At 44.6% G+C, this 24,980-nt stretch overlaps 2 protein-coding genes and 1 long non-coding RNA gene across 3 annotated transcripts in view; all 3 read right to left on the minus strand.

Moving 5' to 3' along the window:
* LOC146975181 (small G protein signaling modulator 2-like) overlaps positions 1-24,980 on the minus strand; it is a 97,759-nt gene that overhangs the window by 12,001 nt on the left and 60,778 nt on the right. The gene's annotated exons all lie outside the window — the stretch shown is intronic.
* On the minus strand, positions 937-19,678 carry LOC146975183 (neoverrucotoxin subunit alpha-like). Its single transcript, XM_085794564.1, has 5 exons — positions 19,665-19,678; positions 17,503-17,676; positions 17,238-17,411; positions 2,214-2,260; positions 937-2,061 (listed from the first exon to the last, which is right to left on the minus strand). Exons 1-5 carry the CDS (start codon positions 19,676-19,678, stop codon positions 1,511-1,513), a joined length of 960 nt encoding a protein of 319 aa, XP_085650690.1. The 3' UTR covers positions 937-1,510.
* LOC146975184 (uncharacterized) lies at positions 19,744-20,620 on the minus strand. The gene is made up of 3 exons (XR_015037420.1): positions 20,395-20,620; positions 20,131-20,209; positions 19,744-19,970 (listed from the first exon to the last, which is right to left on the minus strand). It is a non-coding gene; the product is annotated as an uncharacterized LOC146975184 (long non-coding RNA).

Here is a 24,980-nt window from a genome sequence, read left to right on the forward strand (position 1 = left end):
ATATTGATGGACACAGAGTGCCATTTTTGTCCAAATTTGATACAGTACATAAGTAAATAGGCAAAATCCTAATTTAAAAAAAAAAAGTTTGTTTATTAGGCTAATTAATTCATTTACTGATTCTTTTAAAAATAACATTATACTGTCCTGCATGAGACTGTTTTTGATGCTCTGATAACAAACAACTGTCCACACTCTTGTCCAGGTTCGTGTGATGTTCCCCTTTAATAGTTGAAATGTTGACAAGAAAAACACAACTGGATCAATGCAACAACAAAAAAAGGACTTGTAATGTGACGCTGCTGGAAACAAAAGGAGAGAGTGAGGGAGTGAGTGATTAAGGGGTAAAAAACGCATCACTGTGCATAAAGAAATCCTACACTGCCACCCGTAGAGACCTGACGAACACCACAAATAAACAGACATGGTTCATATAAACTTTTTTTATTTATTATTTCACATCCAATGATTTACATGATTAGATAAATTCAGTTCAACAATAAACTCAGTTACAGAAATTGTTACGGAAAAATCATTTGCTGATAGGATCAGTATGGAAAATGCACATTACATATAAAATCGATTAATTGATTCAGTACAAACATAAAAAAGAAAAACCATTTCATTAATCATATTACTGTCCATACACTATTTGCACTATGATCTGCCACTTTTGCACAAGTCACTATTTTCTGTTCACTACCTCACTGCAAAATCACAACTTGCTTCCCACTCACATCAAAGCTGTTTGCTGGGTCAACGTTTTGATTTATCGACATTCATCAGGACTGACACATAAATCTTCTTGATAACACTCCCCTACCTCATCCAGTATTTAAATGAATTTCTTTTGTTCTGTGTATGTTACCACTCTTGTACACATAAATCGTACATTTATTCTTATCCATGTCCCCGATACTGTCCAATATTTCAGCAACTGAAAACACATTGTATTTTTTTTCCTCAGATGATTTTTAGTAGCTCACAAAAGAGTAAACATAGTGTATCTCTTTTTATATTCTATACTTTACTCTTGCTTGTTGTTTATTGCTGCTGTAACAAGTGAGTTTCCCAAAAGTGGGATAAATGAAAGTCTCTTATAGTATGTTTGTTTCCAGTTGTGTTTCTTGTTGTGTGTGTTTAGCTGTGAGCAGCTCACAAACAGCCTGTAAAGTTGAACATGAACAGTGAATGTGTTTAAAATGTGTTTTTCTCCTCAGTGACGCTGGCGGCTCAGAGACTTTTAGCTTGGTGATATTAGGCCTCGTCCTTCATCAGCAGCTGAGTAAAAGTCACCGTGGTTTTTGTCCTGAAATAATCAACGCTTCCATCTTTAAAGGAAGAGGAAGAAGTTTACAAGAATCACTGAGAAGAGTTTAAAACATCAACTGGTTTAATCCATGAATGTGAAAACGTGAGTGAGAGACAGAGACAGAGACAGACATGTAGAGACTGAACTGTCTGTTCAACAGTGAGAAGGTTTCTGTGACAGGAGGAGACTCTGATGCACTCAACACAGACTCACTGAGGAACCAGAACTGAACCAGAGTCCAAACCCAGGATAGAGAGGTTGAGTGAAGGTGGTGTTGAAGGTGTAGAGGTGGATCAGTGAGTCAGAGGAGACTCTGTAGAAGGACAGAGAGCCAGCAGGACAGTCCACATACACTGCTACTCTGTTAGAGACAGAGGAGGAGGAGGAGGAGGAGGAGGAGGAGGAGGTGATACGTGTCTTTCTGTTATTGTGCCAGACTCTGTAACCATCATCAGAGCAGCTCAGACACCAGGACTGATCGTTCCTTCCAAACCAACAGTCTCCACTGTCTCCTTTCCTTCTGATTCCTCTGTAACTCACTGATATTCGAACCCCTCCTCTCCACTCGACCTCCCAGTAGCAGCGACCAGTCAGACCAGTTGAACACAGCAGCTGATGATAGAAGTCAAATCTGTCTGGATGATCAGGATATGACTGACGCTCCTCCACAAGTGTCACCTTCCTGTTGTTGTCAGACAGTTTGATGTTTGTGTCCACTGTGTTTGTGTCGATTGTGAGTGGACAGGAATCTGATGGAGAGAACAAGACACAGCTGCAGTTATTGATCATGTGATCAGTTATTGACAGTTTGATGAAGACTCATGAGGTCAGTGATGTGACAGTGTGAAGATGGTTGAATGTGCTGCTTTGTTTCCATGAATCAAAGTAAAAACAGACTTACACTTCCTCAGACCTGGTGTCAACCATGGGACTCCAGCAGGCTCCACCCTGAAAGGAGGAGGGGGGTCAGAGCAGCACCTTCTCTGTCAGCATGCACACATGGACATTACATGGCTCTCACACACACACTGTTTTATCACTGTGTTCACATGGAGGCTGGTATGTCTGGATGAACACTGAGCACAGAGAAGAAGGAGCTGGAGTCTTTATCTAGTGATGATACAGAGCAGGAGGAGACCAGGAGGAAACACTTCATCATGTCTTTTCTCCATCTGATGTCACTGCAGTGTGAGACACACACTTTCACTCTCTGACTCTCAAGCTGCACAAACACACGTCACAGCAAAGAAGATGAAGACACAACAGGTGGAGCTGACCAGCCCAGATATCCCACAATGCACCAGGAAAGAAGAAGAGTGGGTCTCATTCATGAAACGTTAGTAAATCCGTGTAGATTTGCACAAACTCACGCTACTGAAACTCTACTCCAGATTCATGAACGGTGCGGGAAACTCAGATTTGATCGTAAGCACGTGTGTAAGTTCATGAATGCCAACCCATCATAAATTAACAGCATGCCCCAGTGATCAGCAATTAGCATAGATCTCCTTACATGAATAGCCAGGTGTAGTGAATTAAGTATCCTTGGTTAAAAGAACCATTTAAGGGGACGGTGCGTGGCACAGTGGGTAGAGCGGCCGCCCCATGTAGAGGCACCAGTCCTCAACGCAGGCGTCCCCGATTCCTAAAACGTCTCTCTCTCCAAATATTTCTAATTGTTTGTCACAAAGGCATCGGCATATTTTCAACATCAGAAAGAGTAATACCAATTTTCAATTTCCAACAGTGACAAACAACATTTCTGTGCGTTCCAACTAGGGCTGTGAGGCGATTAAAAAAATGAATCTAATTAATTATAGAATTTGTAATTAATTAATCTAATTAATTTTTTTTTTTTTTTTTTTTTAATCTTATATCTGCTAAAGTTACCCAAATAAAGAATTCAAATTCTAGGATATTACAAAATTGTATTGCATGACTAATCAATTGAATACACCTAGAAGAGAAGATCTGAAATCCACATTTTTATTAAGTGCGTTTCATAAATGAAATTTAAAAGAAAATGGTCAAGCACATCCCAGCAAACCAATGGGCTCTATGCACAGCTCCACTACTTCTTGAACTTAAAGGTACCATCCCGGGCGGCTGCATTTACTGGACTAACGATTTCTTTTTCGAATCGCACACCCGCCCCTCCGTCCAATCAGGAATCACAAAAACCACGCCCCCATTGCTCGGCTCCAGCGCGTGTTCATTGCAGCCGGAGACTGTTGTATGTATTGCACCACAAGCAGAGCGGCTACAGCAGGCTGCCGCTGTCATGTTCTTCTATGGGACAGACAGCACTGAGCTTGCTTTTGAACGGTAAAATATTAAAAAATAAATTGTACAAAGGTACATTTACAACTGTTACTGAATTATTGTACATAAATGTCAGTTCTCAAACAAAAGGCAAAATCTTTTTGCTTCAAGGTTTTATTTGTCAAGATACATAAAATAAAAAGAGGAGTAAAGCAATATATTAAGTGGGAATATATAGGCTATATTTAAGCATCAAAGATGTTCGATCAAACCCACATAGTTTTAAACAATGTTCAAAACACACACAGCCAGTATCACAACTAAGCACAAAGCCCGTTAGCTTAATGCTAACGTATAATGCAAAACCTCATAGACGGGCTAACAGAAATTAGCCCGAGACAACCAACTGTAAAGCTGCATAAAAAATAGCAGCATACATAAAATAAAAGAGGAGTATTAAGCGGCAATATATATATTTAAGCATCAAAGATGTACATAGTTTTAAACAACGTTCAAAACACACACAGACAGTATTACAACTAAGCATAAAGCCCCCTAGCTTAATGCTAACATAATGCAAAACCTCATAGACGGGCTAACAGAAATTAGCTGGCAACCGACAGCCAATAAAGCTGCTAAAAGCTGTTTTAATTCTGGCTTTAGCACTGTTGACACGTCACAGTTTAATCCAGAGTCTGTGGTCAGTTTATAACCTTTGTTAGGAAATTTGCTCCGTTGTTTGGGAGAAGTGCAGAGTCTGTGTGAGCCCCCAGTACAGGGACCATGGCAGCTGTCACAGCAGCAGCAGCAGCCATTCCACTGAGCTGATCTGCCGGGCGACCTCAGCAATCCCGAGGGAGAAAACGAGCCAAGTAACTTCTGACGGTCTTTCATATTTTCAATAAAAGTGTTAGGTTTTTGGGTGGTGGTTGATTAGGAGGTGCAGTTGGAGGTCGGATATCCAGCTGGTCCTTTAGCTGTGCCATGATGAATTCCTAGCTTTCTAGCTGCTGGCTGGCTGGCTGTGATGTACTGTGAAAAAGTGTAGCTACAATCAAAGTGCTTGCATACTAGAGCCATGCGCAGAACAGCGTGCACGTTGACTGACAGACGGGCCATCCAACCAAAGTTGTCTGAGACTAATGTAGCGCCTCTCTAGTGTATGAAACTATAGTGAGAGGTGGCTAACCTGAGCTCTTTCTTTACTCTCAAACAATACGATTGGGTCTCTGTAATAAACTTCAAGGTATACACTAACAGTATGTGTGAAAAGTGACTTTAAAATGTTGTCTTGACTTCCCCTTTAAATCAAGTTTTTAACCCTCAATTTACTCTCTTATGAACTTAAATACTTTTAAAATCACAGTACCTTTTAATCACTTTTTAAGCATAAAATTATTCCCTTTGACCTTAATGAACTTAAAATATTAAACTCAGTGACCACAACTGTTTAGTGTAAATAAAAAATGAATTGTTTACTCACAAGTTAGGCTATGTTCAGCAGGTTCACACACTTTTTTCAGACCTTCTCAAAAACAATAATTATCACCATGACATTTAAATGGGCCCCATGAAAATAAAATAGCCGGCAATAAAATAAACTCAATTGTTCAAATATACCGTTCAACCGATGCAGGCCTGAATGCAGCTCGGGTAAGTTGTAGCCTCAAAACAAATGGCTGCTTCGCCACTACAGGGCAAAAGAAAAAGGAGGAGAGGTACCTTAATCCACAGGTGTTGAAACCTCACACACCCACGCTGGAGAATGGCCGAAGCAGGAGGAGGAGAGGAGAAAGACGATCCACCCAGAGGAGGAGAAGAAGACACACACCGCCGCCGATCTCACCGTGGCTCGGCTCCGTCGTCCACGTCGCTGCCGATCTCGCTGTGGCTCGGCTCCGTTGTCCGCAGCTCCACACGCGTTGTCACACAGGCTCTGCCGTACGGGTCGCTAGCCGCTAGCCTGTTAGCAAAGTCCGTGCAAACTACTAGCCACTTGTTTAGCCGCTAGCTTCACTTATCTTGAGTTGAGCTGTCCGCTCAAACGGACAGTAAAGTCACCACAAAGTCTTCCGAAGAGTCCTGTTCGAACACCTCCTCGACCCTGGTGATTCACTCACAGTCTCTTTTCCCTCACTGTTTACACCGAGCAGTCCATGCTTCGTCTTCTTCCTCGGCTTCTCTCTCTCTCGCTCGTTCTCTCTTCCTGTTTTGTTTTTTTCACAGGTACAAGGCTCACTCGCACACCTTTCAAAATAAAATACATTCAAAACCATTTGTGTGTCTATTTCTTCCTGTAGCCTACTTCAGTCATAGTTACAGACATTTATAACAACAAATAATTAACATTAAATGCATAGTTCAATACACCAATACCACACTATTTACTTTTTTACTGAATGCTTATGTTTACTGAATGTTTTTAACTTACTTGTTAACCTTAAATGACATTGATTAACCATGAACTTAGACATTTTTAAATCTTAACTGCTATTTATTATGCAATTAACATATTTATTTAAACATATGCCCTTTTTATTCTTCATGAATTTCCACCGGGCTACACTAATTTGATTGGTCGGCCAAATTTTAGTCCCTACTCTTTACACAGATGACCAAATTTCGTCATTGATATGTCAAACCAATAACAGCATCAATTACTGTCTAATACTTAACCGATATACTCAGATTTTTATATTTTTGCCACAAAATGAGCCACCCGGGATGGTACCTTTAATGCTGCTCCTTCATTTCCTGTCTTACTTATTGGACAAACTGATTAATCCAGGTGTGTCTGACCATTGTGACTACTCAGACACACCTGGACAGGAAACAAAGGAGCAGCATTAAGTTCAAGAAGTGCTTGAGCTGTGCATAGAGCCCATTAGGTCAGGTGAGGAACCGAAGCGCAGCGCCCTGGAGTGGAGGCAGTTTCAGATCACACGCATAAAACACACAAACAGGGAAAGAGCGAGAGAGAGGCAGAGACGAGAGACGAAGTGGCAGAGACGAAGTGGAGGGAGTTGTTTGACCCACAGCACACGGCATTATAATTATATTAGGTTATTTACTTATCCATGATGTAAAAAAAATGTGAGTAAATAACAGCTGAGGAGCAGAGGCGCTTGCAACCGCCGCAGAGAAATCAGCGTCTGGTGTGAACTGGAGGGACGCGGCCGCTCCGCTCCGCAGCGCTTCGGCATCTCTCTCTGGCCGAACATCTCGGGTTGTGGGGCGCCGCTGCAGCGCTTCAGTTCGCTGTCTGTTCTATTTTTCACACGAGCCGCGAGCGCTGTTGTCGAGCTGGATAGACCAGATCGTACCAGACAGGAAGTCGGGCTCAGAAAAGACGAGAGAATCCGGTCAATTTTCAAAATAAAATAATTAAATGATGATTAATTAAGTTGTTGCTTTTCCGTCTATTTGTCAGTTGCGTCTGCACGCGAGACACACACATCCATTCATACAGAGCTAGAAACAGACCTGTGTGTGGAAAACCGAATACAGACGGGTAGAGATGCGAGTGGAGTCGATGTTTGACCGGCGGGTAGAGAGCAGGAGAAGCAGCTCCCTGTGCAGCCAGCCAAGCGCCTGTGAGGACGAGCGCTGCTCCCGCTCCGCTTCCGCGGGCAGTGCGTCCGGGCTGTGAGTCGTGTCCATGTCGGTCAGTCTGTTGTCACTCTGCTTTGACCAGCGACGCAGGTGGGAAGTGACCAACACGTCCGGACAAGTTCCTCGGTGCTATGCTTCCCTGACGTGCCACTGCCAAGTAGCCAGGGTCATTCAATGGGCCAAATTTAAAGTGCTCACGCATTGAATTGCCACTCAGAATTAATTGCGTTAATTTTTCTAACGCGTTAATTTGCAGTGTAATTAATTAATCTAATTAATGCGTTAAACTGACAGCCCTAGTTCCAACATTTACACAAGCACTACACAGTCGGGAGCAGGTGTAGATTTTGTGAGTAGCTACGAAAAGATCAGCACTACTAAAAGATTGATGAATGCGGAAATCCACGTAAATTTTCACTGTTCACGTTTCATGAATGAGACCCAGTAAGTTTAGTGAGAAACAGTGAGTGTGAACACAACTTGTGTTTGTCTGAAGAAAACTCCCCAGGAAGCTGAAGAATGAGGCTGTGAGCAGGTTTCCACAGGAGCCACAGCAGCAGTGAGTGGATGAAGGAGCTCTAATAGAAACTAGAGGTCGACCGATTAATCGGCGCCGATAGGACGTTTTACAAACTATCGGAATCAGCGGAACTTGGTTCCGATAGTGGCCGATGGCTGCAGTTTTTTCCACGGATAAACTGCTTCTTCCCTGCCGCTCTCTGTCTCTCTGATCACTGAGGGGCGGGGCTGCTCTTCACACACACACAGAGCAGGGAGAGAGAGAGACGGGGCGTGTGCAGCGGCAGCAGCAGAGAAGTGACCCAGGTGAGGGTACTGTAGGTGCGGTGCGACCACAGTAAGAGAGAGGCGGCAGGTGGAGGAGCTGACTGGAACGAAACTCTCTTGTTATTTAATGAGAAATACTGTAGTATTTTCTCTTAAAGGTTCATGAGGCAAGAAATTCACATGCGTTTTAAGTTTTTTACTGCTAATGGTCGATGAAGCGTTCAAAACCAAAAAGAATGAGCCCACCCGCGTATCTCTCCGTTGCCTTGAACAGGCTGTGTGCTGCATAATGCGCTGCAATTCTGGGTCTGAATTTCCCGCGCTGTCCGCGGATGTGACGTCAAATGACGCTGCATGCGCGTCCTCGACAGCTTCGGCTTTCCGTCGCTTGCGCCCAGCGGTCGGTGGATGTCTTGCAGCCTGAACAGTCATGTGAGCAGCGAGTAGAGAAATAACGTCACTTTCTTACATTTTAATATTTTTTCATGCGAGAAAGTGACAGTTTAGATTCCCAATCTGTTGTCAGTTTATCCAAATAACGTCTGTAAGTAGATTTGCTCCGACATTTTTCGGAGGAGTGCAGAGCCACACACACGCAGCAGCAGCAGCAGCAGCGGCTCGTCACAGAGGCTGCAGGCGGGGAGCTGAGCTCATCGGCCAGGCAGCAGCTGTCCTCTGTCCTCCTCCTCCCAGGGAAGAAAACCAGCCCAGTAACTTCCCCACAGGTTTTTAGAGGTTTTCTGCCGACTGGTTGAATTGTTTTTAGGAGATAAATGCTGGATGAAATCTAACAGTGGCACTGTGGCAGTCGGATTAGTTCATTTGAATGAAAAGTGAAGCTTAAGGTGTGTGTGAGCAGCGCAGCCTTGGGGCTCTGTACGTACAAAAATCACCATATTTAGGCTACTTCAATAAATAAATAAATAGTTTTACAATGAGCCGATTGATTCATCCGTGGTCAGTTTATCCAAACAACGCCTGTAAGGAAATTCTCCGACGTGTTGGGAGGAGAGCAGAGCCACTAGAGCAGCAGAGCGGCACCAGCGGCTCACAGAGGCGGCGGCGGCGGCCGGTGCTGACCTGATGCCTGGGCGGTCAACCTCCCGGTGTCGCGGTAAATTGAGCACTGTACAATGAGCGCGGCATGGCGCATTTACTGTTTATTAACAGCCAAGCGCGGTGTGTGTGTAGCCTACGTGTGTGCGTGCGTGCGTGCGTGCGTGCGTGTGTGTGTCTGTGTCTGTGTCGTGAGACAGCAGGTCGAGGGCTGACTGGCAGAGATGAGGGATAGTGAAAAATGTTCTTTTTTTCTGTGAGAGACTGCTGCGGTGGACACAAACCAAACTGTGGCGGCTGATTAATGTAAAACACTGGTATAGTAACGTTGTGCCGTTTCCAATTCAGCCACAGTGTCACTGTCACAGCATCAGCTGCAGCTGTGGAGAGTTGATGCGCGCTCCCGCACCAGCTTGGCTGACGGCTGCAGTAGGGGAGACCGGGGTTGGTTGGCTACAGGGGTTGGTTGGCACACCCCTGTTTTCTGGCCTCCTGTTGGTCACAGACTCACAAATGTGACATCAAAATGACCATCTTTTTGAGCTGCACTTATCTAGTTTGTTAAAACATCTGAAAATTACTCACTTTTTTGCTGAGGGCAAAAAATCTGTTTTTTAGTACCAAAAGTAAAAAATTGCCCCCCGCACTTAAAGTGTTATAAAATTGCTTTGGATAAAGATATTGGAAATGTGTTACTTCCAGTTTGTAGAGATAGGAGTCAGCTTCAATTTGATATGAAACTTGAAAGTCTTTGATGAGTGATGTTAACTGGGCAACATCATATATTCACAAAAGTGGGTTTATTTTGGTCGGGGTTGGTTGGCACACTCATGTCGGGGCTGGTTGGCACACACAAACCAACCCCAAAATGCAGTATACATATATTAAATGTGATTAAACATAATTTCATACAATTCAGTGCACTGAGTGCAAGAAATGGGCTCATGACTTATGCAGTGAAATGGGCCACAAAGCCTGTATATGCCAATACTGTAATTCCAGTGATTCTATATAGGCCTTAATGTAAATAATCTGCATCCACCGCACACAGCAAATCTAAAACACAGTGAGATGGAAAGACATAAAAATACAAAGAGGTGATATGCTATATTTAAGAATAAATTATATGTTCATTGAATATTTTCTCTTTAAAAAAAAAAAAAAAGAAGCTCAAATCATTTACTGTTTGATGTTCTGTGTACGTGTTATCTTGTTCGTGGCCTTAAATGCCCTGTTTTAGTGTTATACATGCAAAGATATGCATGCACTATGCTATCTCCTTAAATTTGAATATATTGGAATTCAATTTCCAATTTATTATTATATTGGTTGCTTCATCCATTAATTTTTACATTGTGCCAACCAACCCCGTGTCGGGGCTGGTTGGCACAAGTGCGCAGTATGATTTTATTCATAAATAAATTGATTTTAGAATATAACTGTGGACATGGAAATGTGTTTAGTTAAAGCTGACACTTTAACCTTTCATTTGATGCTGGTTTGAGTATTCTCACATAAATGATGCCAGAGTGCTATGGCAAAGAGTGAAAAGTGTGCCAACCAACCCCGGTCTCCCCTAACCCTGACGGCCGCTACGGCCGTTGTATCACTAGTGAGTTTTATTCCTCGATCTTGCCTCAAGCTCCTTTAATCATACAGCCTGGGTTCCTGCATAGATAATTTGGTGGTGGCTGCCACGCTAAATATCTCACCGCCACCAGCTCACGAGTCAGTGCCCCCCCCCCCCCCCCCCCCCTCTGGCTTTTTGTGCTTTTATTTTGAAAGGACAGCTAGAGAAAGACGGGAAGGAGGAAGAGAGAGCGCCGCAGAGTTGGGGCAGACGCATAATAATGGCTCTTTACACTACAAAGTTGGGCTCTATGGGCTCTACTCGACTTGGTTTAGGTCCTGTTCCATAACAGCTGAGTTCCTCCTCAGCGGGGACGGGGTCTGTGTCGTCATATCACGGCCGCTACGTGCGTCTCGCTCTCTTTTTTCTCTCCTCCCGTCAGCTCCAAACACACTCGTTCAACTCGATCACGATCATTTCAGCGTGGTTTTTCTTTTCACAGTCTATGTGTTTTCCACACAGTAGGCTGATTGTAGTGAAACAGTCACCTGTTAATGTACGGCGTAACCACACCACGAGCTAACGTCCTGTTTAGTTACAGTCTCCTCTCCTGCAGCGTCACGTCACTACAGCTGTTCTGATGTAAACAAACTCACGTGTGGAGTTCGGCTGTTCGTCACTCACAGGGTCCAGGGATGATTCAGTGTCCCACATCCTTTAGTTTTACACTAGCTAATAGCTATATATTATTATTAAAAAAAATAATAATCTATTAATATGTAATATATATATATATATATATTTTTTTTTTTTTTTCGTGGGGGGGGTAGGCTATCGGCCGATTAATCGGCTATCGGCTTTTTCCTGCTCCAAACTATCGTTATTATATCGGAATTTAAAAATCCACTATCGGTCGACCTCTAATAGAAACCATCTGATCACAGTGACAGGACGGATCAGGATCTCATCATCAATGACTCTGTTCTTCTCTGCTCTTCACACAGATCAGCTGCAACACACTGACTCACTGTGATCAGTCACATCATGTGGAATAAAGCAGCCGTCCTCAGGACCAGTCCTGAGCTCCATCAAACCTGTCCACACATTTTGACTGGACTTGAAGTCAGAGTCCAGAGGAAGCAGAGAAACTGTAGAGCAGAGAGAAGCAGGCTCAGCTCAGAGCACATGGACTCAGACAGGAAGTGAAGCTCCAGCTGCTGGAGACTTTCATTAAGGAGCCACTTTGTGGCTTCATCTGATCTGGAGTCAGCACACACACAGTCTGAAAACAGCTGTTTGACCACACACACATTCAGCCACAAACACTGATTATTACACTGTTCACTACACTCACTTTCTTCTGATTGACAGCTCCAGGCCTCTGGACAGTGAGGACATCTGGATGTCACACTGTGATTGACTGTCTCCTCAACACAACAACACATCTCATCAGGACAAGACCAGGATCTCAGAGAGACTGAGCTGATTATTGATCATCAATATCTGACCAGACAGAGACCTGATGGTGCCGCCTGGTTTCTGTCTCTTATTTCCTCCTTGGTTGGAGACGCTGGGAGACGAATGTCTCTGAGCAGTGGACATGGTTTGATTCTTGTTGCTGTGTTGTTATTAGTGTGTCCACACTCAACAGGTGTCTACAGTCTCTGGGACTGTTCAGGTCAAACACTCTGTTGGTTCAGGAGCAGTTCAACCAGCTGCAGCTGAAATGTTTCCTGATACACTCTGAAATAAAGTCTGATCCAAACATCTGGAGAGACTAGGAGCACAGCTGCCAACAGCTGCTTTCATCACTGACATCTCTTCTCCTGAATATGACACAGTGAGTCATGATGAGACACTGAAGTCATCATGAGGAGAAACTCCTGATCCCAGTAGTTCATCACTGTGACTGATGAAAGCTGCACAGCTCATGTTTGAAACACTCTGAGATTTTGGCTGCAGTATAGATGCTTATCAGTCACGTGACGTTCTTGTTGTGAGCGCCATCTTGGGACCAACTGGGGACCAAGGCACAACTATGATCATTAGACTGTGTGGGCTTTGGTGAAGGATGTCTTAGTCTTTATTTCTCCATAACCACAGACTAACTCTACATTATTCCGCTTATTACATTATGAGTGAAATTATTAATTTCAGATGTAATGTTGATCAAAATACGACTTGTATCGATTTAAAAATTGCATTATTTAGCGAATCTGCAAGTCCAGCACTTCTCTACTGGTTTCCTCACCCTCCTTGGTCGTGTGTATTTGTTTTTAATAAAGCCTTTAATAATCAATCAGTGGGTCGATGGATTATCATATACATGTTACCATGTGTGTATTTGTAGTCATATCTGTCATAAACAACAGATTATGGTCAAAGATGTAAGGACTTTGTTTCGGTTTACAGGACACGTTTGTGACGCTCTGACAGAGACGAGAGGAGAGCTGTGTTTTCAGCCACAATGTGGTTACAAGTCATTTATCTACATCACAATTAGTCCGAAGCTGTTTAATGACGGTAAAAATTAAACATAAGGTAAATATCCTGCATAGTTTCTCTTTTCTGTGCTGCGCTGATCAGAGCGGCGTCACTAGCAATGGTTTGTTATACAGAAATAACAGACTGTAAAAATCAAAATCAGGATGTAAATAAATATGAGAAATATCAATAAATTATCGGAATGTGACATTCAAAAGAGCCGTGTAATTAAAAAAAAGGTTTATCCACTCTTTTTGTGAGATTTGATGTCACAGCCCATAGACTGCCTTTGGAAGTACCCAAGATGGCGCTGTGACCGGCTGCGACCGCTGTGTGACGTCCAGTGTTGGGCACGTTACTTTAAAAAAGTGATTAGTTATAGTTACTAATTACTTCTCCCAAAAAGTAACTGAGTTAGTAACTCCACTACTTCACTAGTTACCAGGGAAAGTAACTATTGCGTTTTTTTTTTTAAGTTTAAATATGTCGAAGAATTCAGATTTTTTTCTCATTTTTAAATTGTATTTTATTGTTTTCTTATATTTCACTGATCGCAATTAGGCTATGGAATGTGTGTGTGTGTTTTATTGAAAGCGAGGCTGGTGTGCGTATGAAAATAGGTCACAGTGGGTTTTTTAACTCATTGAGTGCCAACCACGTAATTTCTCGTTTTTCATTCCCATGCGTTGAGTGCCAAAAACTTATTTTTTAAATTATGAAAATAGACACTTTAATACACATTATATGTAAATTTGGGGACTCTACGACGAGGAGAACTGAAATAGATGACGATCAAAGTCACATGACAGCTCATGATCTGGAAGTTTTTTATCATAACTCAGCTTCTGCAAACGGAGTTCTGCATGCAGATGCAGCAGCTGCTCTGCTCTCACCTGCGCTGCTGCTCCAGCTGCTCCAGCTGCTGAAACATGAAGCTCTCAGCCGACTGTCCCGCCCGGTCTTCATCTGGAGCAACACCGTGTCCTCCCCAAAGTCCCCCCGCGGTAAAATCTGATGGTCTCTGGGTCAAAGCAGACCGGCACCACCGACCTGTACCACAGAAGGACCGCGACCACCGGTGGGACCGATGTTCCCGAGCCGCTGTGGCCGGCAGAGCCTCACGTTCCGCGGCGAGAGGCTGTGACACGGCACGGTGCGTCTGTGTTATTGTTGTTTAGTGGCGCCCCCCCCGCCCCCGATGGTGGTTTTGTGAATAGAACAACCATTGTTGTATATATTTATCTTATACGAGCCCTTTGATCCAGAAATGCGAGTGTCAGAAGAGCGACAGACACAAACAGAGCACCTTTCATAAAAGACGCTCTATCTCCTTTTCTAGAAAAAAAGGAGGGATTTTGGTGAAACCCAGCCATGTTTAGCTTGAGTTTTCTCAGGAACGGAGGCACGTAGAAACAAACGGTTTGTGGTCATTTGAAGCATAAAGTTAAACCTTTCAATTGAGCTACAGTATGTGTTGGTGGCAATAATATAGAATACACTATGGCTCTACATAAAAAGTCAACAATGGTCTAAATTGCCGGTACACTTGACTAAAACTTTGGAAAGGAGCGCAGCACTCAATGAGTTAAGTGCTGTGGCTACAAGCAAATCTCATATTGTCTCTGTACAAAGACAACAAATGTGAATGTAAATGTGAAAGCAGCGGAGACCTATTCAAGATGTGCGTTTAGGCAACACTGATATAACAGGCAAAATTAATTTATTCATGGCCACATTAAGTGAAATTATTAACTTTACCGATTATCCATCTGATTATCTGTCCTGCTGCGAGCGCACAACTTCTTTCAGAGGTGATCACCGCTGAAAGACTATAATAGACTATAATAGTCTGCGAGTCGGATCAACAGCTGAGCAGCGTATTCCCTCAGCTGAACATCTGCAGGCGGAGACGCTCAGAGAGAAAGTCAACAGCAGCGGAGCAGCGTGGTCTCTCCCTCCGTACAAACGCTCCGTTCTGATCCAGCTCCACTGGACTTTCAAAGTAAAGGTGACGCAGCTGAAAATGAGTTAAATCGTGAAACAGCGGCGCTGTAGACGATTTTAGGATTAAACTCTGAACATAACCTGGTCGGGACCATGTAGGCTAATGAGCTAAGCATCAGTTACCGTGGTGATCTAGCCGGGTTAAAAGAGAGCCCTTTGTAGTACAGGAGAGCCTGGCTTTAGACTGAACATATCCCGCTAACACACTAAACTGGCTTCGCAGTAGCCTACACCCTGCTATCATCACAAACAGTGTCAACAACGGTGTGTTGGGCCACTAGTTTTGTAGAAGCGTGTGCCGTTGAGAGATGCTTCAGTAGATTGGAGTTTCTTATAACGGACGTGGACAAACACTTCGCTCCAGGACATAATATACACCTCACATATGTTCTTGCCTTTTACCCCAAGGAGATTAAAGTAGTGTCTGTAGGCCTACTTCCACTTTGAAAACGCCAATTTTCCCTCCGAACTCGGCAGCTTCCCTCTGCTAGTTTCTGTGTCTGCGTGTGTGTGTGGTTTGTGTACAAACTGAACACTGCCTCTGATTGGCTTAGCATGAAACCTAACTCTGCCTTAACCAATCATCATCACTTATGCGGTTGTCTCGTCCCTCCCTCCTCCCCCCTCCCCTCACCAAAGGAGAGAGAAGAAAGAAAAAAAAACAGTTATGCTCAGCTTCTGTGGCTGAGATGAGCCAAGTCGGAGGACAACGGCTTCTGAGTAGTTTGTAACGCGCCTCATTTAATTGTCGGTAACGGTAACGGCGTTGTAACGGAGGAAATAGTAATTAGTTAGATTACTCGTTACTGAAAAAAATAACGCCGTTAGTGACGACGTTTATTTTAACGCGTTATTCCCATCACTGGTGACGTCACGTGATATCTATCTATAAACTGTGTTGGGACGAGTCAGACTGACAGAGGACATCAGTGGAATGGGCGGTAGTGATGGGATCGGCAGTTCTTTTGACTGTACTGAATCACTAGAATCAGTTCCTTAAAATGAGTCGTTCAAAAAATTTGTTCACCGAATCACTCCCCCCCGCGCGCTCAGACGTTATGCCCCCCCCCCCCCGCGCGCGCGCTCAGACGTTACGGTCCCCTCCCCCTCTGTAAGGGACGGTGCAAAAAAAAAAACGGGACGTGCGTAGTTGTTAGAATAAAATGTAACATATTGAGAGTCACTCCTCTCAGTTGACCTTTAGTTGATCTCTGAAGTTGTGAAGCCAGTGAAGGAGGATGTGAAACTTGCTATCTCGCGGGCCACACGCAGTTGTGGAGAGAAATGGTTTTTTTAACATGTGTGTGTATAGGGCAACCGCCCACTTGTGTATCCAGCAATGCATATTTTGTATAACCTGCCTGTGTGTACTCAATAAAAGGAAGCTGCAAACTGGGGGGCGTCGGAGTTGGCAGAGAACACTCAGGAGAAGTGTTGCGCTCCCCTAGGTAGTAAAAAGCCACAATTGTGTTTGTCTCAGTCTGTTCAGTGATCCAACGGTGAACGAACGGGGTATTTCTACCCAACAGTAGTACAGTGTACAGTACACATTCGCGGGAGAAGCAGCAAATATTACTACAGTAGCTACATTCACTTAACATGATGCTACACGGATACGTGAACGACACAGAGTGAATGGGCGGCCTCAGCCCCCAGTACATGCAGTGAATGACGCACGCAGAGAGTGTACTGGAGCCCTCAGCCCCGACTGTCAGTGAACGCATCACTGAACATGCACCGTTCCCTCGCAATGAGAGTCTCCGCCAGCAGATTCGCAGGTCATTCAGTGATTCACAGACCACACAGCAGTTCCACTGTCTGCCTGCACGCTCGCTGCTGAGCTCAACTACTGAACTGAGAAAGGAACGAATCAGGTCAGGAAGTGATTCTAGTCAGTACGTTCACTTAAATAATTTGTTCCTTCGAACGAATCACTCGCGAACAACACAACACTAATGGGCGGAGCTTCACTGTGGCCTACACCACCTCTGGATATGGTCTGAGTGATGGGATCTGATGTCATCAATGCATGGATCACCTGAGACAGATGTTAATACCAGGGGTGACCAGGTGTGAACGGGGCCATAGAAAATGTTCCAGCTCCTCCTCCTCTATCAGACAGTGTGTGTGGCTGCAGCAGCCTTTCCATACCTGAGAGTCTCCAGTCTCCAGTCTGGATCCTCCAGTCCAGCAGACAGCAGCTCCACTCCTGAGGCTCCTGGATGGTTGTAGCTCAGGTCCAGCTCTCTCAGATGGGAGGGGTTGGAGCTCAGAGCTGAGGCCAGAGAAGCACAGCCTTCCTCTGTGATCAGACATCCTGACAGACTGAACACACACAACAACACACAGGAACCCTCTGTCAACACCTGCTGCTGTGTTCAAGTGGCATCAGATAAACAGCTGGATGGATCCTCACCTGAGAGTCTCCAGTCTACAGTGTGGACTCTCCAGTCCACCAGACAACAGCTTCACTCCTGAGTCCTGCAGGTTGTTGTTACTCAGGTCCAAGTGTCTCAGACTAGAGGACTGGGAGCTGAGGACTGAGGACAGAGCTTCACAGCTTCTCTCTGAGAGGTCACAGCTGCTCAGTCTGAAGAGATGGTCATAGGGAATTAAAGAAGAAATTAGTTTATTATCTGACCTGTTGCAAAAACAAAAGTGTTTTTATATAATCATGAATAAATCCAACTATCTCTACACTTACAGAACTTTGTTGGAGTCTTTGACCACTGGCAGCAGCCTCAGAAGAACCTCCTCTGAAGCAGAGTATTTCTTCAGGTCAAACTCGTCCAGATCTTCTTCTGATGACAGTAAGATGAAGACCAGAGCCGACCATTGAGCAGGAGACAGTTCATCTGTAGAGAGACGTCCTGATCTCAGGGACCGTTGGATCTCCTCCACTAGAGAACGATCATTCAGTTCATTCAGACAGTGGAACAGGTTGATGCTTTTCTCTGCAGAGGGAGTCTCTTCAATCTTCTCCTTGATGTACTGAACTGTTTCCTGATTGGACCGTGAATCACTTCCTGTCTGAGTCTTCAGACCTCGTAGGAGATTCTGATTGGTCTCCAGTGAAAGACCCAGGAGAAAGCGGAGGAACAAGTCCAGGTGTCCATTTGGACTCTGTAAGGCCTCGTCCACAGCGCTCTGGTAGAAGTTTGTCTCTGCAGATTTGACTCGTGTTGTTTCAGTCTTCTTGGAGGTTGTTTGTTGTTGTGACATCAGGTTGAGTCCAGAGTTGATGAAGGTCAGATGGACATGAAGAGCAGCCAGAAACTCCTGAACACTCAGATGGACGAAGCAGAACACCTTGTCCTGGTACAGGCCTCTCTCCTCTTTAAAGATCTGTGTGAACACTCCTGAGTACACTGAGGCTGCTCTGATATTGATGCCACACTCTGTCAGGTCTGATTCATAGAAGATCAGGTTTCCTTTCTGCAGCTGCTCAAAAGCCACTTTTCCCAGAGACTCAATCATCTTCCTGTTCTCTGGACTCCAGTGTGGATCTGTCTCAGCTCCTCCATCATACTTGACCTTCTTCCGTTTTAGATGAACCACCAGGAAGTGGATGTACATCTCAGTCAGGGTCTTGGGCAGCTCTCCTCCCTCTCTGGTCTTCAACAGCTCCTCCAGAACTGTAGCAGTGATCCAGCAGAAGACTGGGATGTGGCACATGATGTGGAGGCTTCGTGATGTCTTGATGTGGGAGATGATCTTTCTGGCCTGCTGCTTATCTCTGAACCTCTTCCTGAAGTACTCCTCCTTCTGTGGGTCAGTGAACCCTCTGACCTCTGTCACCATGTCAACACACTGAAGAGGGATCTGATTCGCTGCTGCAGGTCGTGTGGTTATCCAGAGGCGAGCAGAAGGAAGCAGGTTCCCCCTGATGAGGTTGGTCAGCAGCACGTTGACTGAGGTAGACTCTGTCACATCAGTCAGGATCTCAGTGTTGTGGAAGTCCAGAGGAGGTCGACACTCGTCCAGACCGTCAAAGATGAAGACCACCTGGAACTGATCAAACCTGCAGATTCCTGCTGCTTTGGTTTCAGAGAAGAAGTCATGAACAAGTTCCACCAAGCTGAACTTTTTCTCTGTCAGCACATTCAGCTCTCTGAAGGTGAAGGGAAATGTGAAGTGTATGTCCTGGTTGGTTTTGTCTTCAGCCCAGTCCAGAGTGAACTTCTGTGTTAAGACTGTTTTCCCAATGCCAGCCACTCCCTTTGTCATCACTGTTCTGATTGGTCGGTCTCTTCCAGGTGGGGCTTTAAAGATGTCTTCTTGTCTGATGGTTGTTTCTGGTCTGTCTGGTTTCCTGGACGCTGTTTCAATCTGTCTGACCTCATGTTCATCATTGACCCCTCCAGCCCCTCCCTCTGTGATGTAGAGCTCTGTGTAGATCTGGTTCAGAAGGGTTGGGTTTCCTGCTTTAGAGATCCCCTCAAACACACACTGGAACTTCTCCTTCAGGACAGATTTGAGTTTACGTCCACACTCTGGACCAGGAGTTCCTGAATAAACAAAAAAATTCATGAAGAAAATATGACATTTTAATTCCTCTTAAATAACAATTGTATGAACATGTTTCCCCCCATGTGTTGATGTCAGTGAACGTCTCATTTGTCCATCATGTTGAATCTTTAGAGAAATCCTCTTACTGCTCTGCAGACGCTCAGCCAGCTCCTCCTGCTTCATCCTCCTCAGGAAGTTCACTGTGATCTTCACTAATGCCTCTCTGCTGCTCCTCCTCTGCTCTTCATCCTCACCATCCAACACCTCCTCATCCTCCGTCTGGCTCCCTGAACATTCTGGGTAATCTGGACTCATAAGCTTGTGGATCTTCTTAAGCTCGTTCTTGACAAAAGTGACCATGTTCTCCTCCAGCAGCTGGAACAGAAACTCTATGAGTGACAGCATCAAACTAAAACCATGGAGCCAAACATCAGATCCATGTTGGACAGACTGACAATCCACTGGTGTCAAAGTGCAGCATGGAGATGATGGTGAACACAACAGATGTAACAGCAGCTGTTGGACATGTCCTCACCATAAATATGGAGTCCAGGTGTGTTTGATGCTGCTGGGCAGACTGACCACTGGGAACCTCTGAGCTCTCCTGGTCCACTCTGTGGAGGAATCAGTGTCAAGTCAACATCAGGACAGAGAGATAATACAAGATGGACTTTATATGTCCCCTGAGGACGTTCACAACAGACAGAGACACTTTGGTTTCAGACCTGGTCCAACAACACGTCGTACAAACTGGTTCTTTTCTACAATAACCTGAGTCTGACTGTCAGTTACAGCTTACATCTGATCAGCTGATCCACCTCCTCCTTTAAAGTCAATGAGCCAGTCCTTTGATTCGTCACTCTTTAAAGACAGACAGCTGGGTTCAGGAGAGTCTGGTCTCTGCTGCTGGATCCTGAAACAACAACACAACTCATGTTTAACAGTTTTAGGTTTTCAAAAGAATTCTCTGCAAAGTTATTTTAAGGGTTACAAATGTGAATGACTTCCTTTTCCTAGATTTTGTAACAATGGGCCTCATTCACCAATATATCTTTAAGTTCATTCATCTTCTCTACAGCTCATCCTCACTAGGGTGGAGGGTGAGCTGGAGCCTTTCTCAGCTGACTTTGGGCAGGAGGTGGGGTTCACCCTGGACAGGTCACCAGTCTATCACAGGGCCAACATATACACACACACATTCACACCTATGGGTGATTTAGAGTCACCAGTTAACCTGCATGTCTTTGGTCTGTGGGAGGAAGCTGGAGAAAACCCACACATGCACGGGGAGAACATGCAAACTCTACGTCAGATTCATGAACGTGTTGTTAAATCAAGAATGCCAGAGAAGGTGAGTTGAGAAAGAAAGTTAAAATGCCCAAACAAAAATCTAAAGGGAGCGTCGGACTCCAAACATAAAAAGAACTTTAGTGCTGAAGTGGAGCGACTGCTGCAGGAAGTGAACAAAAAGCAGCTGTTATATTTAGTAGCGTCAGCAGTGGATGCAATAACAGAAAAAAAGATGCATGGGATGCTGTCAGTCATTCACTGAACGTGTGTCTGAGTTATAACTCAGTTTTTAATGAGAATCATTGAAATGTGACTCCACAGGAAGAACGTTCAACAGAAACTCAAAAACTTTGAAATGTAGTTTTGTCTCTTACATCTGATCAGCTGATCCACATCCTCCTTTAAAGTTAAAGAGCCCTCCCTTTGACCGGTCGCTCTTTAAAGACAGACAGCTGGGTTCAGGAGAGTCTGGTCTCTGCTGCTGGATCCTGAAACAACAACACAACTGATAAATGTGCATGTTGGAGAAAAACTGGTGAAAAATATCTTCAATCAAGTCTTTCTGACTGTTTTAAACTCTGACCTTTGACCTGTGGTCTGGCTCTTGGTTTTAGAGGGAGGGGCTCCCTCCTCTCTGTCCTCACACTGATCCATGCTGCTGAGCTCACATCCACATCAGCTCACACACACTTTGTAGCTTCACCTGCAGAGGAAACACACATCATTCATCTGCACAGCAGCTCACATGTCCATCATGTCTCCAGCTGCTCCTCCACTGATTGGCTCTTCTTCTCTGCTTCATATCAGTGTCAGTTGAATGCAGTCACACAGCAGTGAGGAAGAGGAAGCTGCCATCAGCTGCTCTACTTCTACTATCAGTCCACTAGATGGCGTCATGAAGCTGCAGCCCAGCAACATGATCCATGGACCACTGTTTCCATCCACTGACACACACAAGGACTGAGATCCACTGAGTTGATGTGACACAGTCTCTGTGTGGACAGCGTCCCTGTAGAAAACCACTGGATCAAACCAGCTACAGCTGATTATTACACACACAACAACTGGGCCAAGACTTATTTCACCTCACAGCTCCACTATCACAACATTCACTGGAAATTCACAGAGAGAAAAACACTCTCCAGCTGCCACTGACACTTATTGTCTCTGTCCATCCATTCATCGTCTGCTCCATCAAATGTCACAAAATACAGACAAATGATGTCTTCAAGTTCCTCTCAGTCTGAGGCCACGTCTTCAAATGTCTCGTTTTGTCACAGCAACAATCAAAGAGACAAAAAAATATTCAGTTTACAGTCAAATCAAACAGAGAAAACAAGGAAATCTTCCGTTTGTTTTTGAGGCTGAAAACTGGAAATTTCTGCTTAAAAATATTGATTGAACAACTGTTGCAGCTCTAAAAGATTCTCCACAACAGAGTGTTTGCTGTGTGTAACCACAGACAGTGTCCCGCTGCTCCTCTTCTCATTCATTCTAATGAGTCAGTGAGCTGATGGAACCTACAGAGTCACAGGACAAACATGCTGTGGTTTCATCTTTAATCATGTGTTTCTGAGCTCATCAGGTGTTTTTAATCTACAACCTGCAGCTGCAAAGTGACCAGTAGCTTCACCTGTCAGCTACATGAGCTGCAGTACAAGCAGGAAGTAGCACAACAAGGAAATACTCAAGTAGAGTACAAGTACCTCACAACTGTACTGCACTAAATGTACTCAGTTACTGTGAAGAACCTGAAGCTGAACATTGATCAACTCTGGAAAATCAATCATCAATAAAGAAAACTGTCAGTATTGATCAGTGATAGGCAGTAACAGCTTCTGCTCTTATTCCAGCGCTTCTACCAACAACATCCACACAACATGGAGGACACGGTTCTACCCACAACATCCACACAACATGGAGGACACGGTTCTGTCGGTCCAGACTTTACAGCTGCAGCTCTGACTCAGCTACAGTAACATTATAATAACACAACAACAACACAACCACAAGTTGAAGGGCAGAGAACTCAGGTAACGACAGGTGTTAACGAGGAAAACATCCAGACTGTTCACCTTACCTTCACACGGGGAAACAAACTGCGACACAACCGCTGGGTCGAAGAGAAAGTAAACTTTCAAGAGGAAGTGGGGGAGGAGGAGGAGGAGGAGGAGGATGGGGGAGGGTGAAATCTGTAAACTGAGTAGAGAGACTGGTGTTTTACTGCTGTTTATTACCACTATTGAACCATAAAGGTTTCATGAAAAAACTTTGAACTGTGACTCATCTGTTGCTCTTTGGTCTGTGTGTGTGTGTGTGTGTGTGTGTGTGTGTGACAGCTGAAACTGATGAGAGCAGCACGAGGACAGAGAGCAGCCACTAGTGAACAACCTCTTGTTTAATAATACAGTACATTCAAGGCCAATGATACATCCTCACCAGTACATATTCAGCAATGCAACACTGGCTCTCTACAGAAATAGAAATGTGAAATCTTGAAGTCAGTGCACGACATTGAGAAAGAACACTTAACAGTCAACGTGTAACACAGTCTGCACACATTCTGCTTTTCTGCACAGAACACACCTCCAACTAGTGCTGCTAAAACCAACATAAAAAATAGATCTCAAAATAAGTTTATATATGTTCTGAGGGTCTTCATAGAAATATTGGGTTGGGGTTCATATTTACAGCAATATAGACTTTGATGGGGGTTTTCCTCAAACAACAGAAATTGCACAGTAGTTAAAGAATCCAAGATCACCATTTTCAAAAAGAGTTCACACACATAGTAAACAGTCAGTCCTCAAGATGCAGTATGAAGTTGCACATTGTCGTCATGCCACAGAGGGGGCTGCTTCAAGGCTTTGGTACACAACGTCCTGATTGGAAGAAAAACAAAGCTACGAGGTTACATCCACACCACTGCCCGTTCCTGGGATCCAACCAGCGAATCAGAGCCAGGTGACTACAGCACACGTCAGGACTGGGGAAGACTCTTGGCACTCGGATCACAGGTGCAGGTCCGTGCTGGATGACCAATCATATGCAGCCGTGTTGGACGTTTTGAGGAGGCGGCGAGGGCGGAGATAAAGGGTCACGATGGAGGAGGAGGGAGGGAGGGGGTTGGAAACGGTATCAAAAATGTCCCAGACACCCTTCAGTACGGGAACGTGCTCTGTGCTGTTACTAATACTGACTCACTGGGCGCAGTCTGGCTTCGGCTCAGGTGTGTTTGGTTTTCACACCTGTGGCCTCAGGTCTGTGGTTCAGACCGACCCGGTCCGAGCAGGTCTGATGTTCACAGGCTGGACCGGAGGCCGGAAAACATGGACGAGTGACTGCAGCCGAGTTTTCCTGACGGCCCTGAACGCAGCAGCAGCAGCTTTCACGGTGCGTTCAGGTCAGTGAGCGAGTTTGACTCCGGTTCCACAGGAAAACATGAGCTGGTGGTTTTTCTTCTGGTCTGTGGATCAGAACCTGATGCGTCTGATTCCTCGGTCTAATGTCGATGTTTCTGTCGTTTTAGTCTCAGTTTCAGGGTCAGATGATCTGGACCCTGAGCTCACTTCAAATCAAACTTTATTTATACAGCGTCTTCAGTTCACATCCTGCTACACAAAGTGTTGACCAACATTAAAAAGCAGTAAAATCAGTTCACCTGGGACAAAAATACAGGATGGTTATAAAACTGTCATAGTCTGCACTGAGTACGGTGGCTGACGAGGCCCAAACTTTTTCCATCAGGAGAAAAAACAAATAAAACAACGAGCAGCAGGAAGTCAAAACAATCAACAGAACACTTGAGCTTTAACCTTTAACCTTCCAGAGTATGGTAATACAGTAAGCGTTAGCATTAGCTACAGCTACAGGCCTGGAGCGCTTCAAGGACAATTCCAGGCAAATTCAACCTGGGGTCTAGTTTCTAATATTTCTGTTTCTGCATCGCCACAGCAGCGCATAATGGGAGTGGGCCGATCGGGATCATCCCTATGTTCCCCGGGTCCTGTGTTCCCCACTTTGTATGGGACCGGGGAACATAGAACCCTTTTTCTAAAAAAGAATCCTATGTTCCCCGCTTTTCCCCGAAAGGAC

Source organism: Trachurus japonicus, chromosome 13 (assembly GCF_045865225.1).
Source record: "Trachurus japonicus isolate A0001 chromosome 13, Traja_1.0".
Classification (NCBI taxonomy): Eukaryota; Metazoa; Chordata; class Actinopteri; order Carangiformes; family Carangidae; genus Trachurus; species Trachurus japonicus.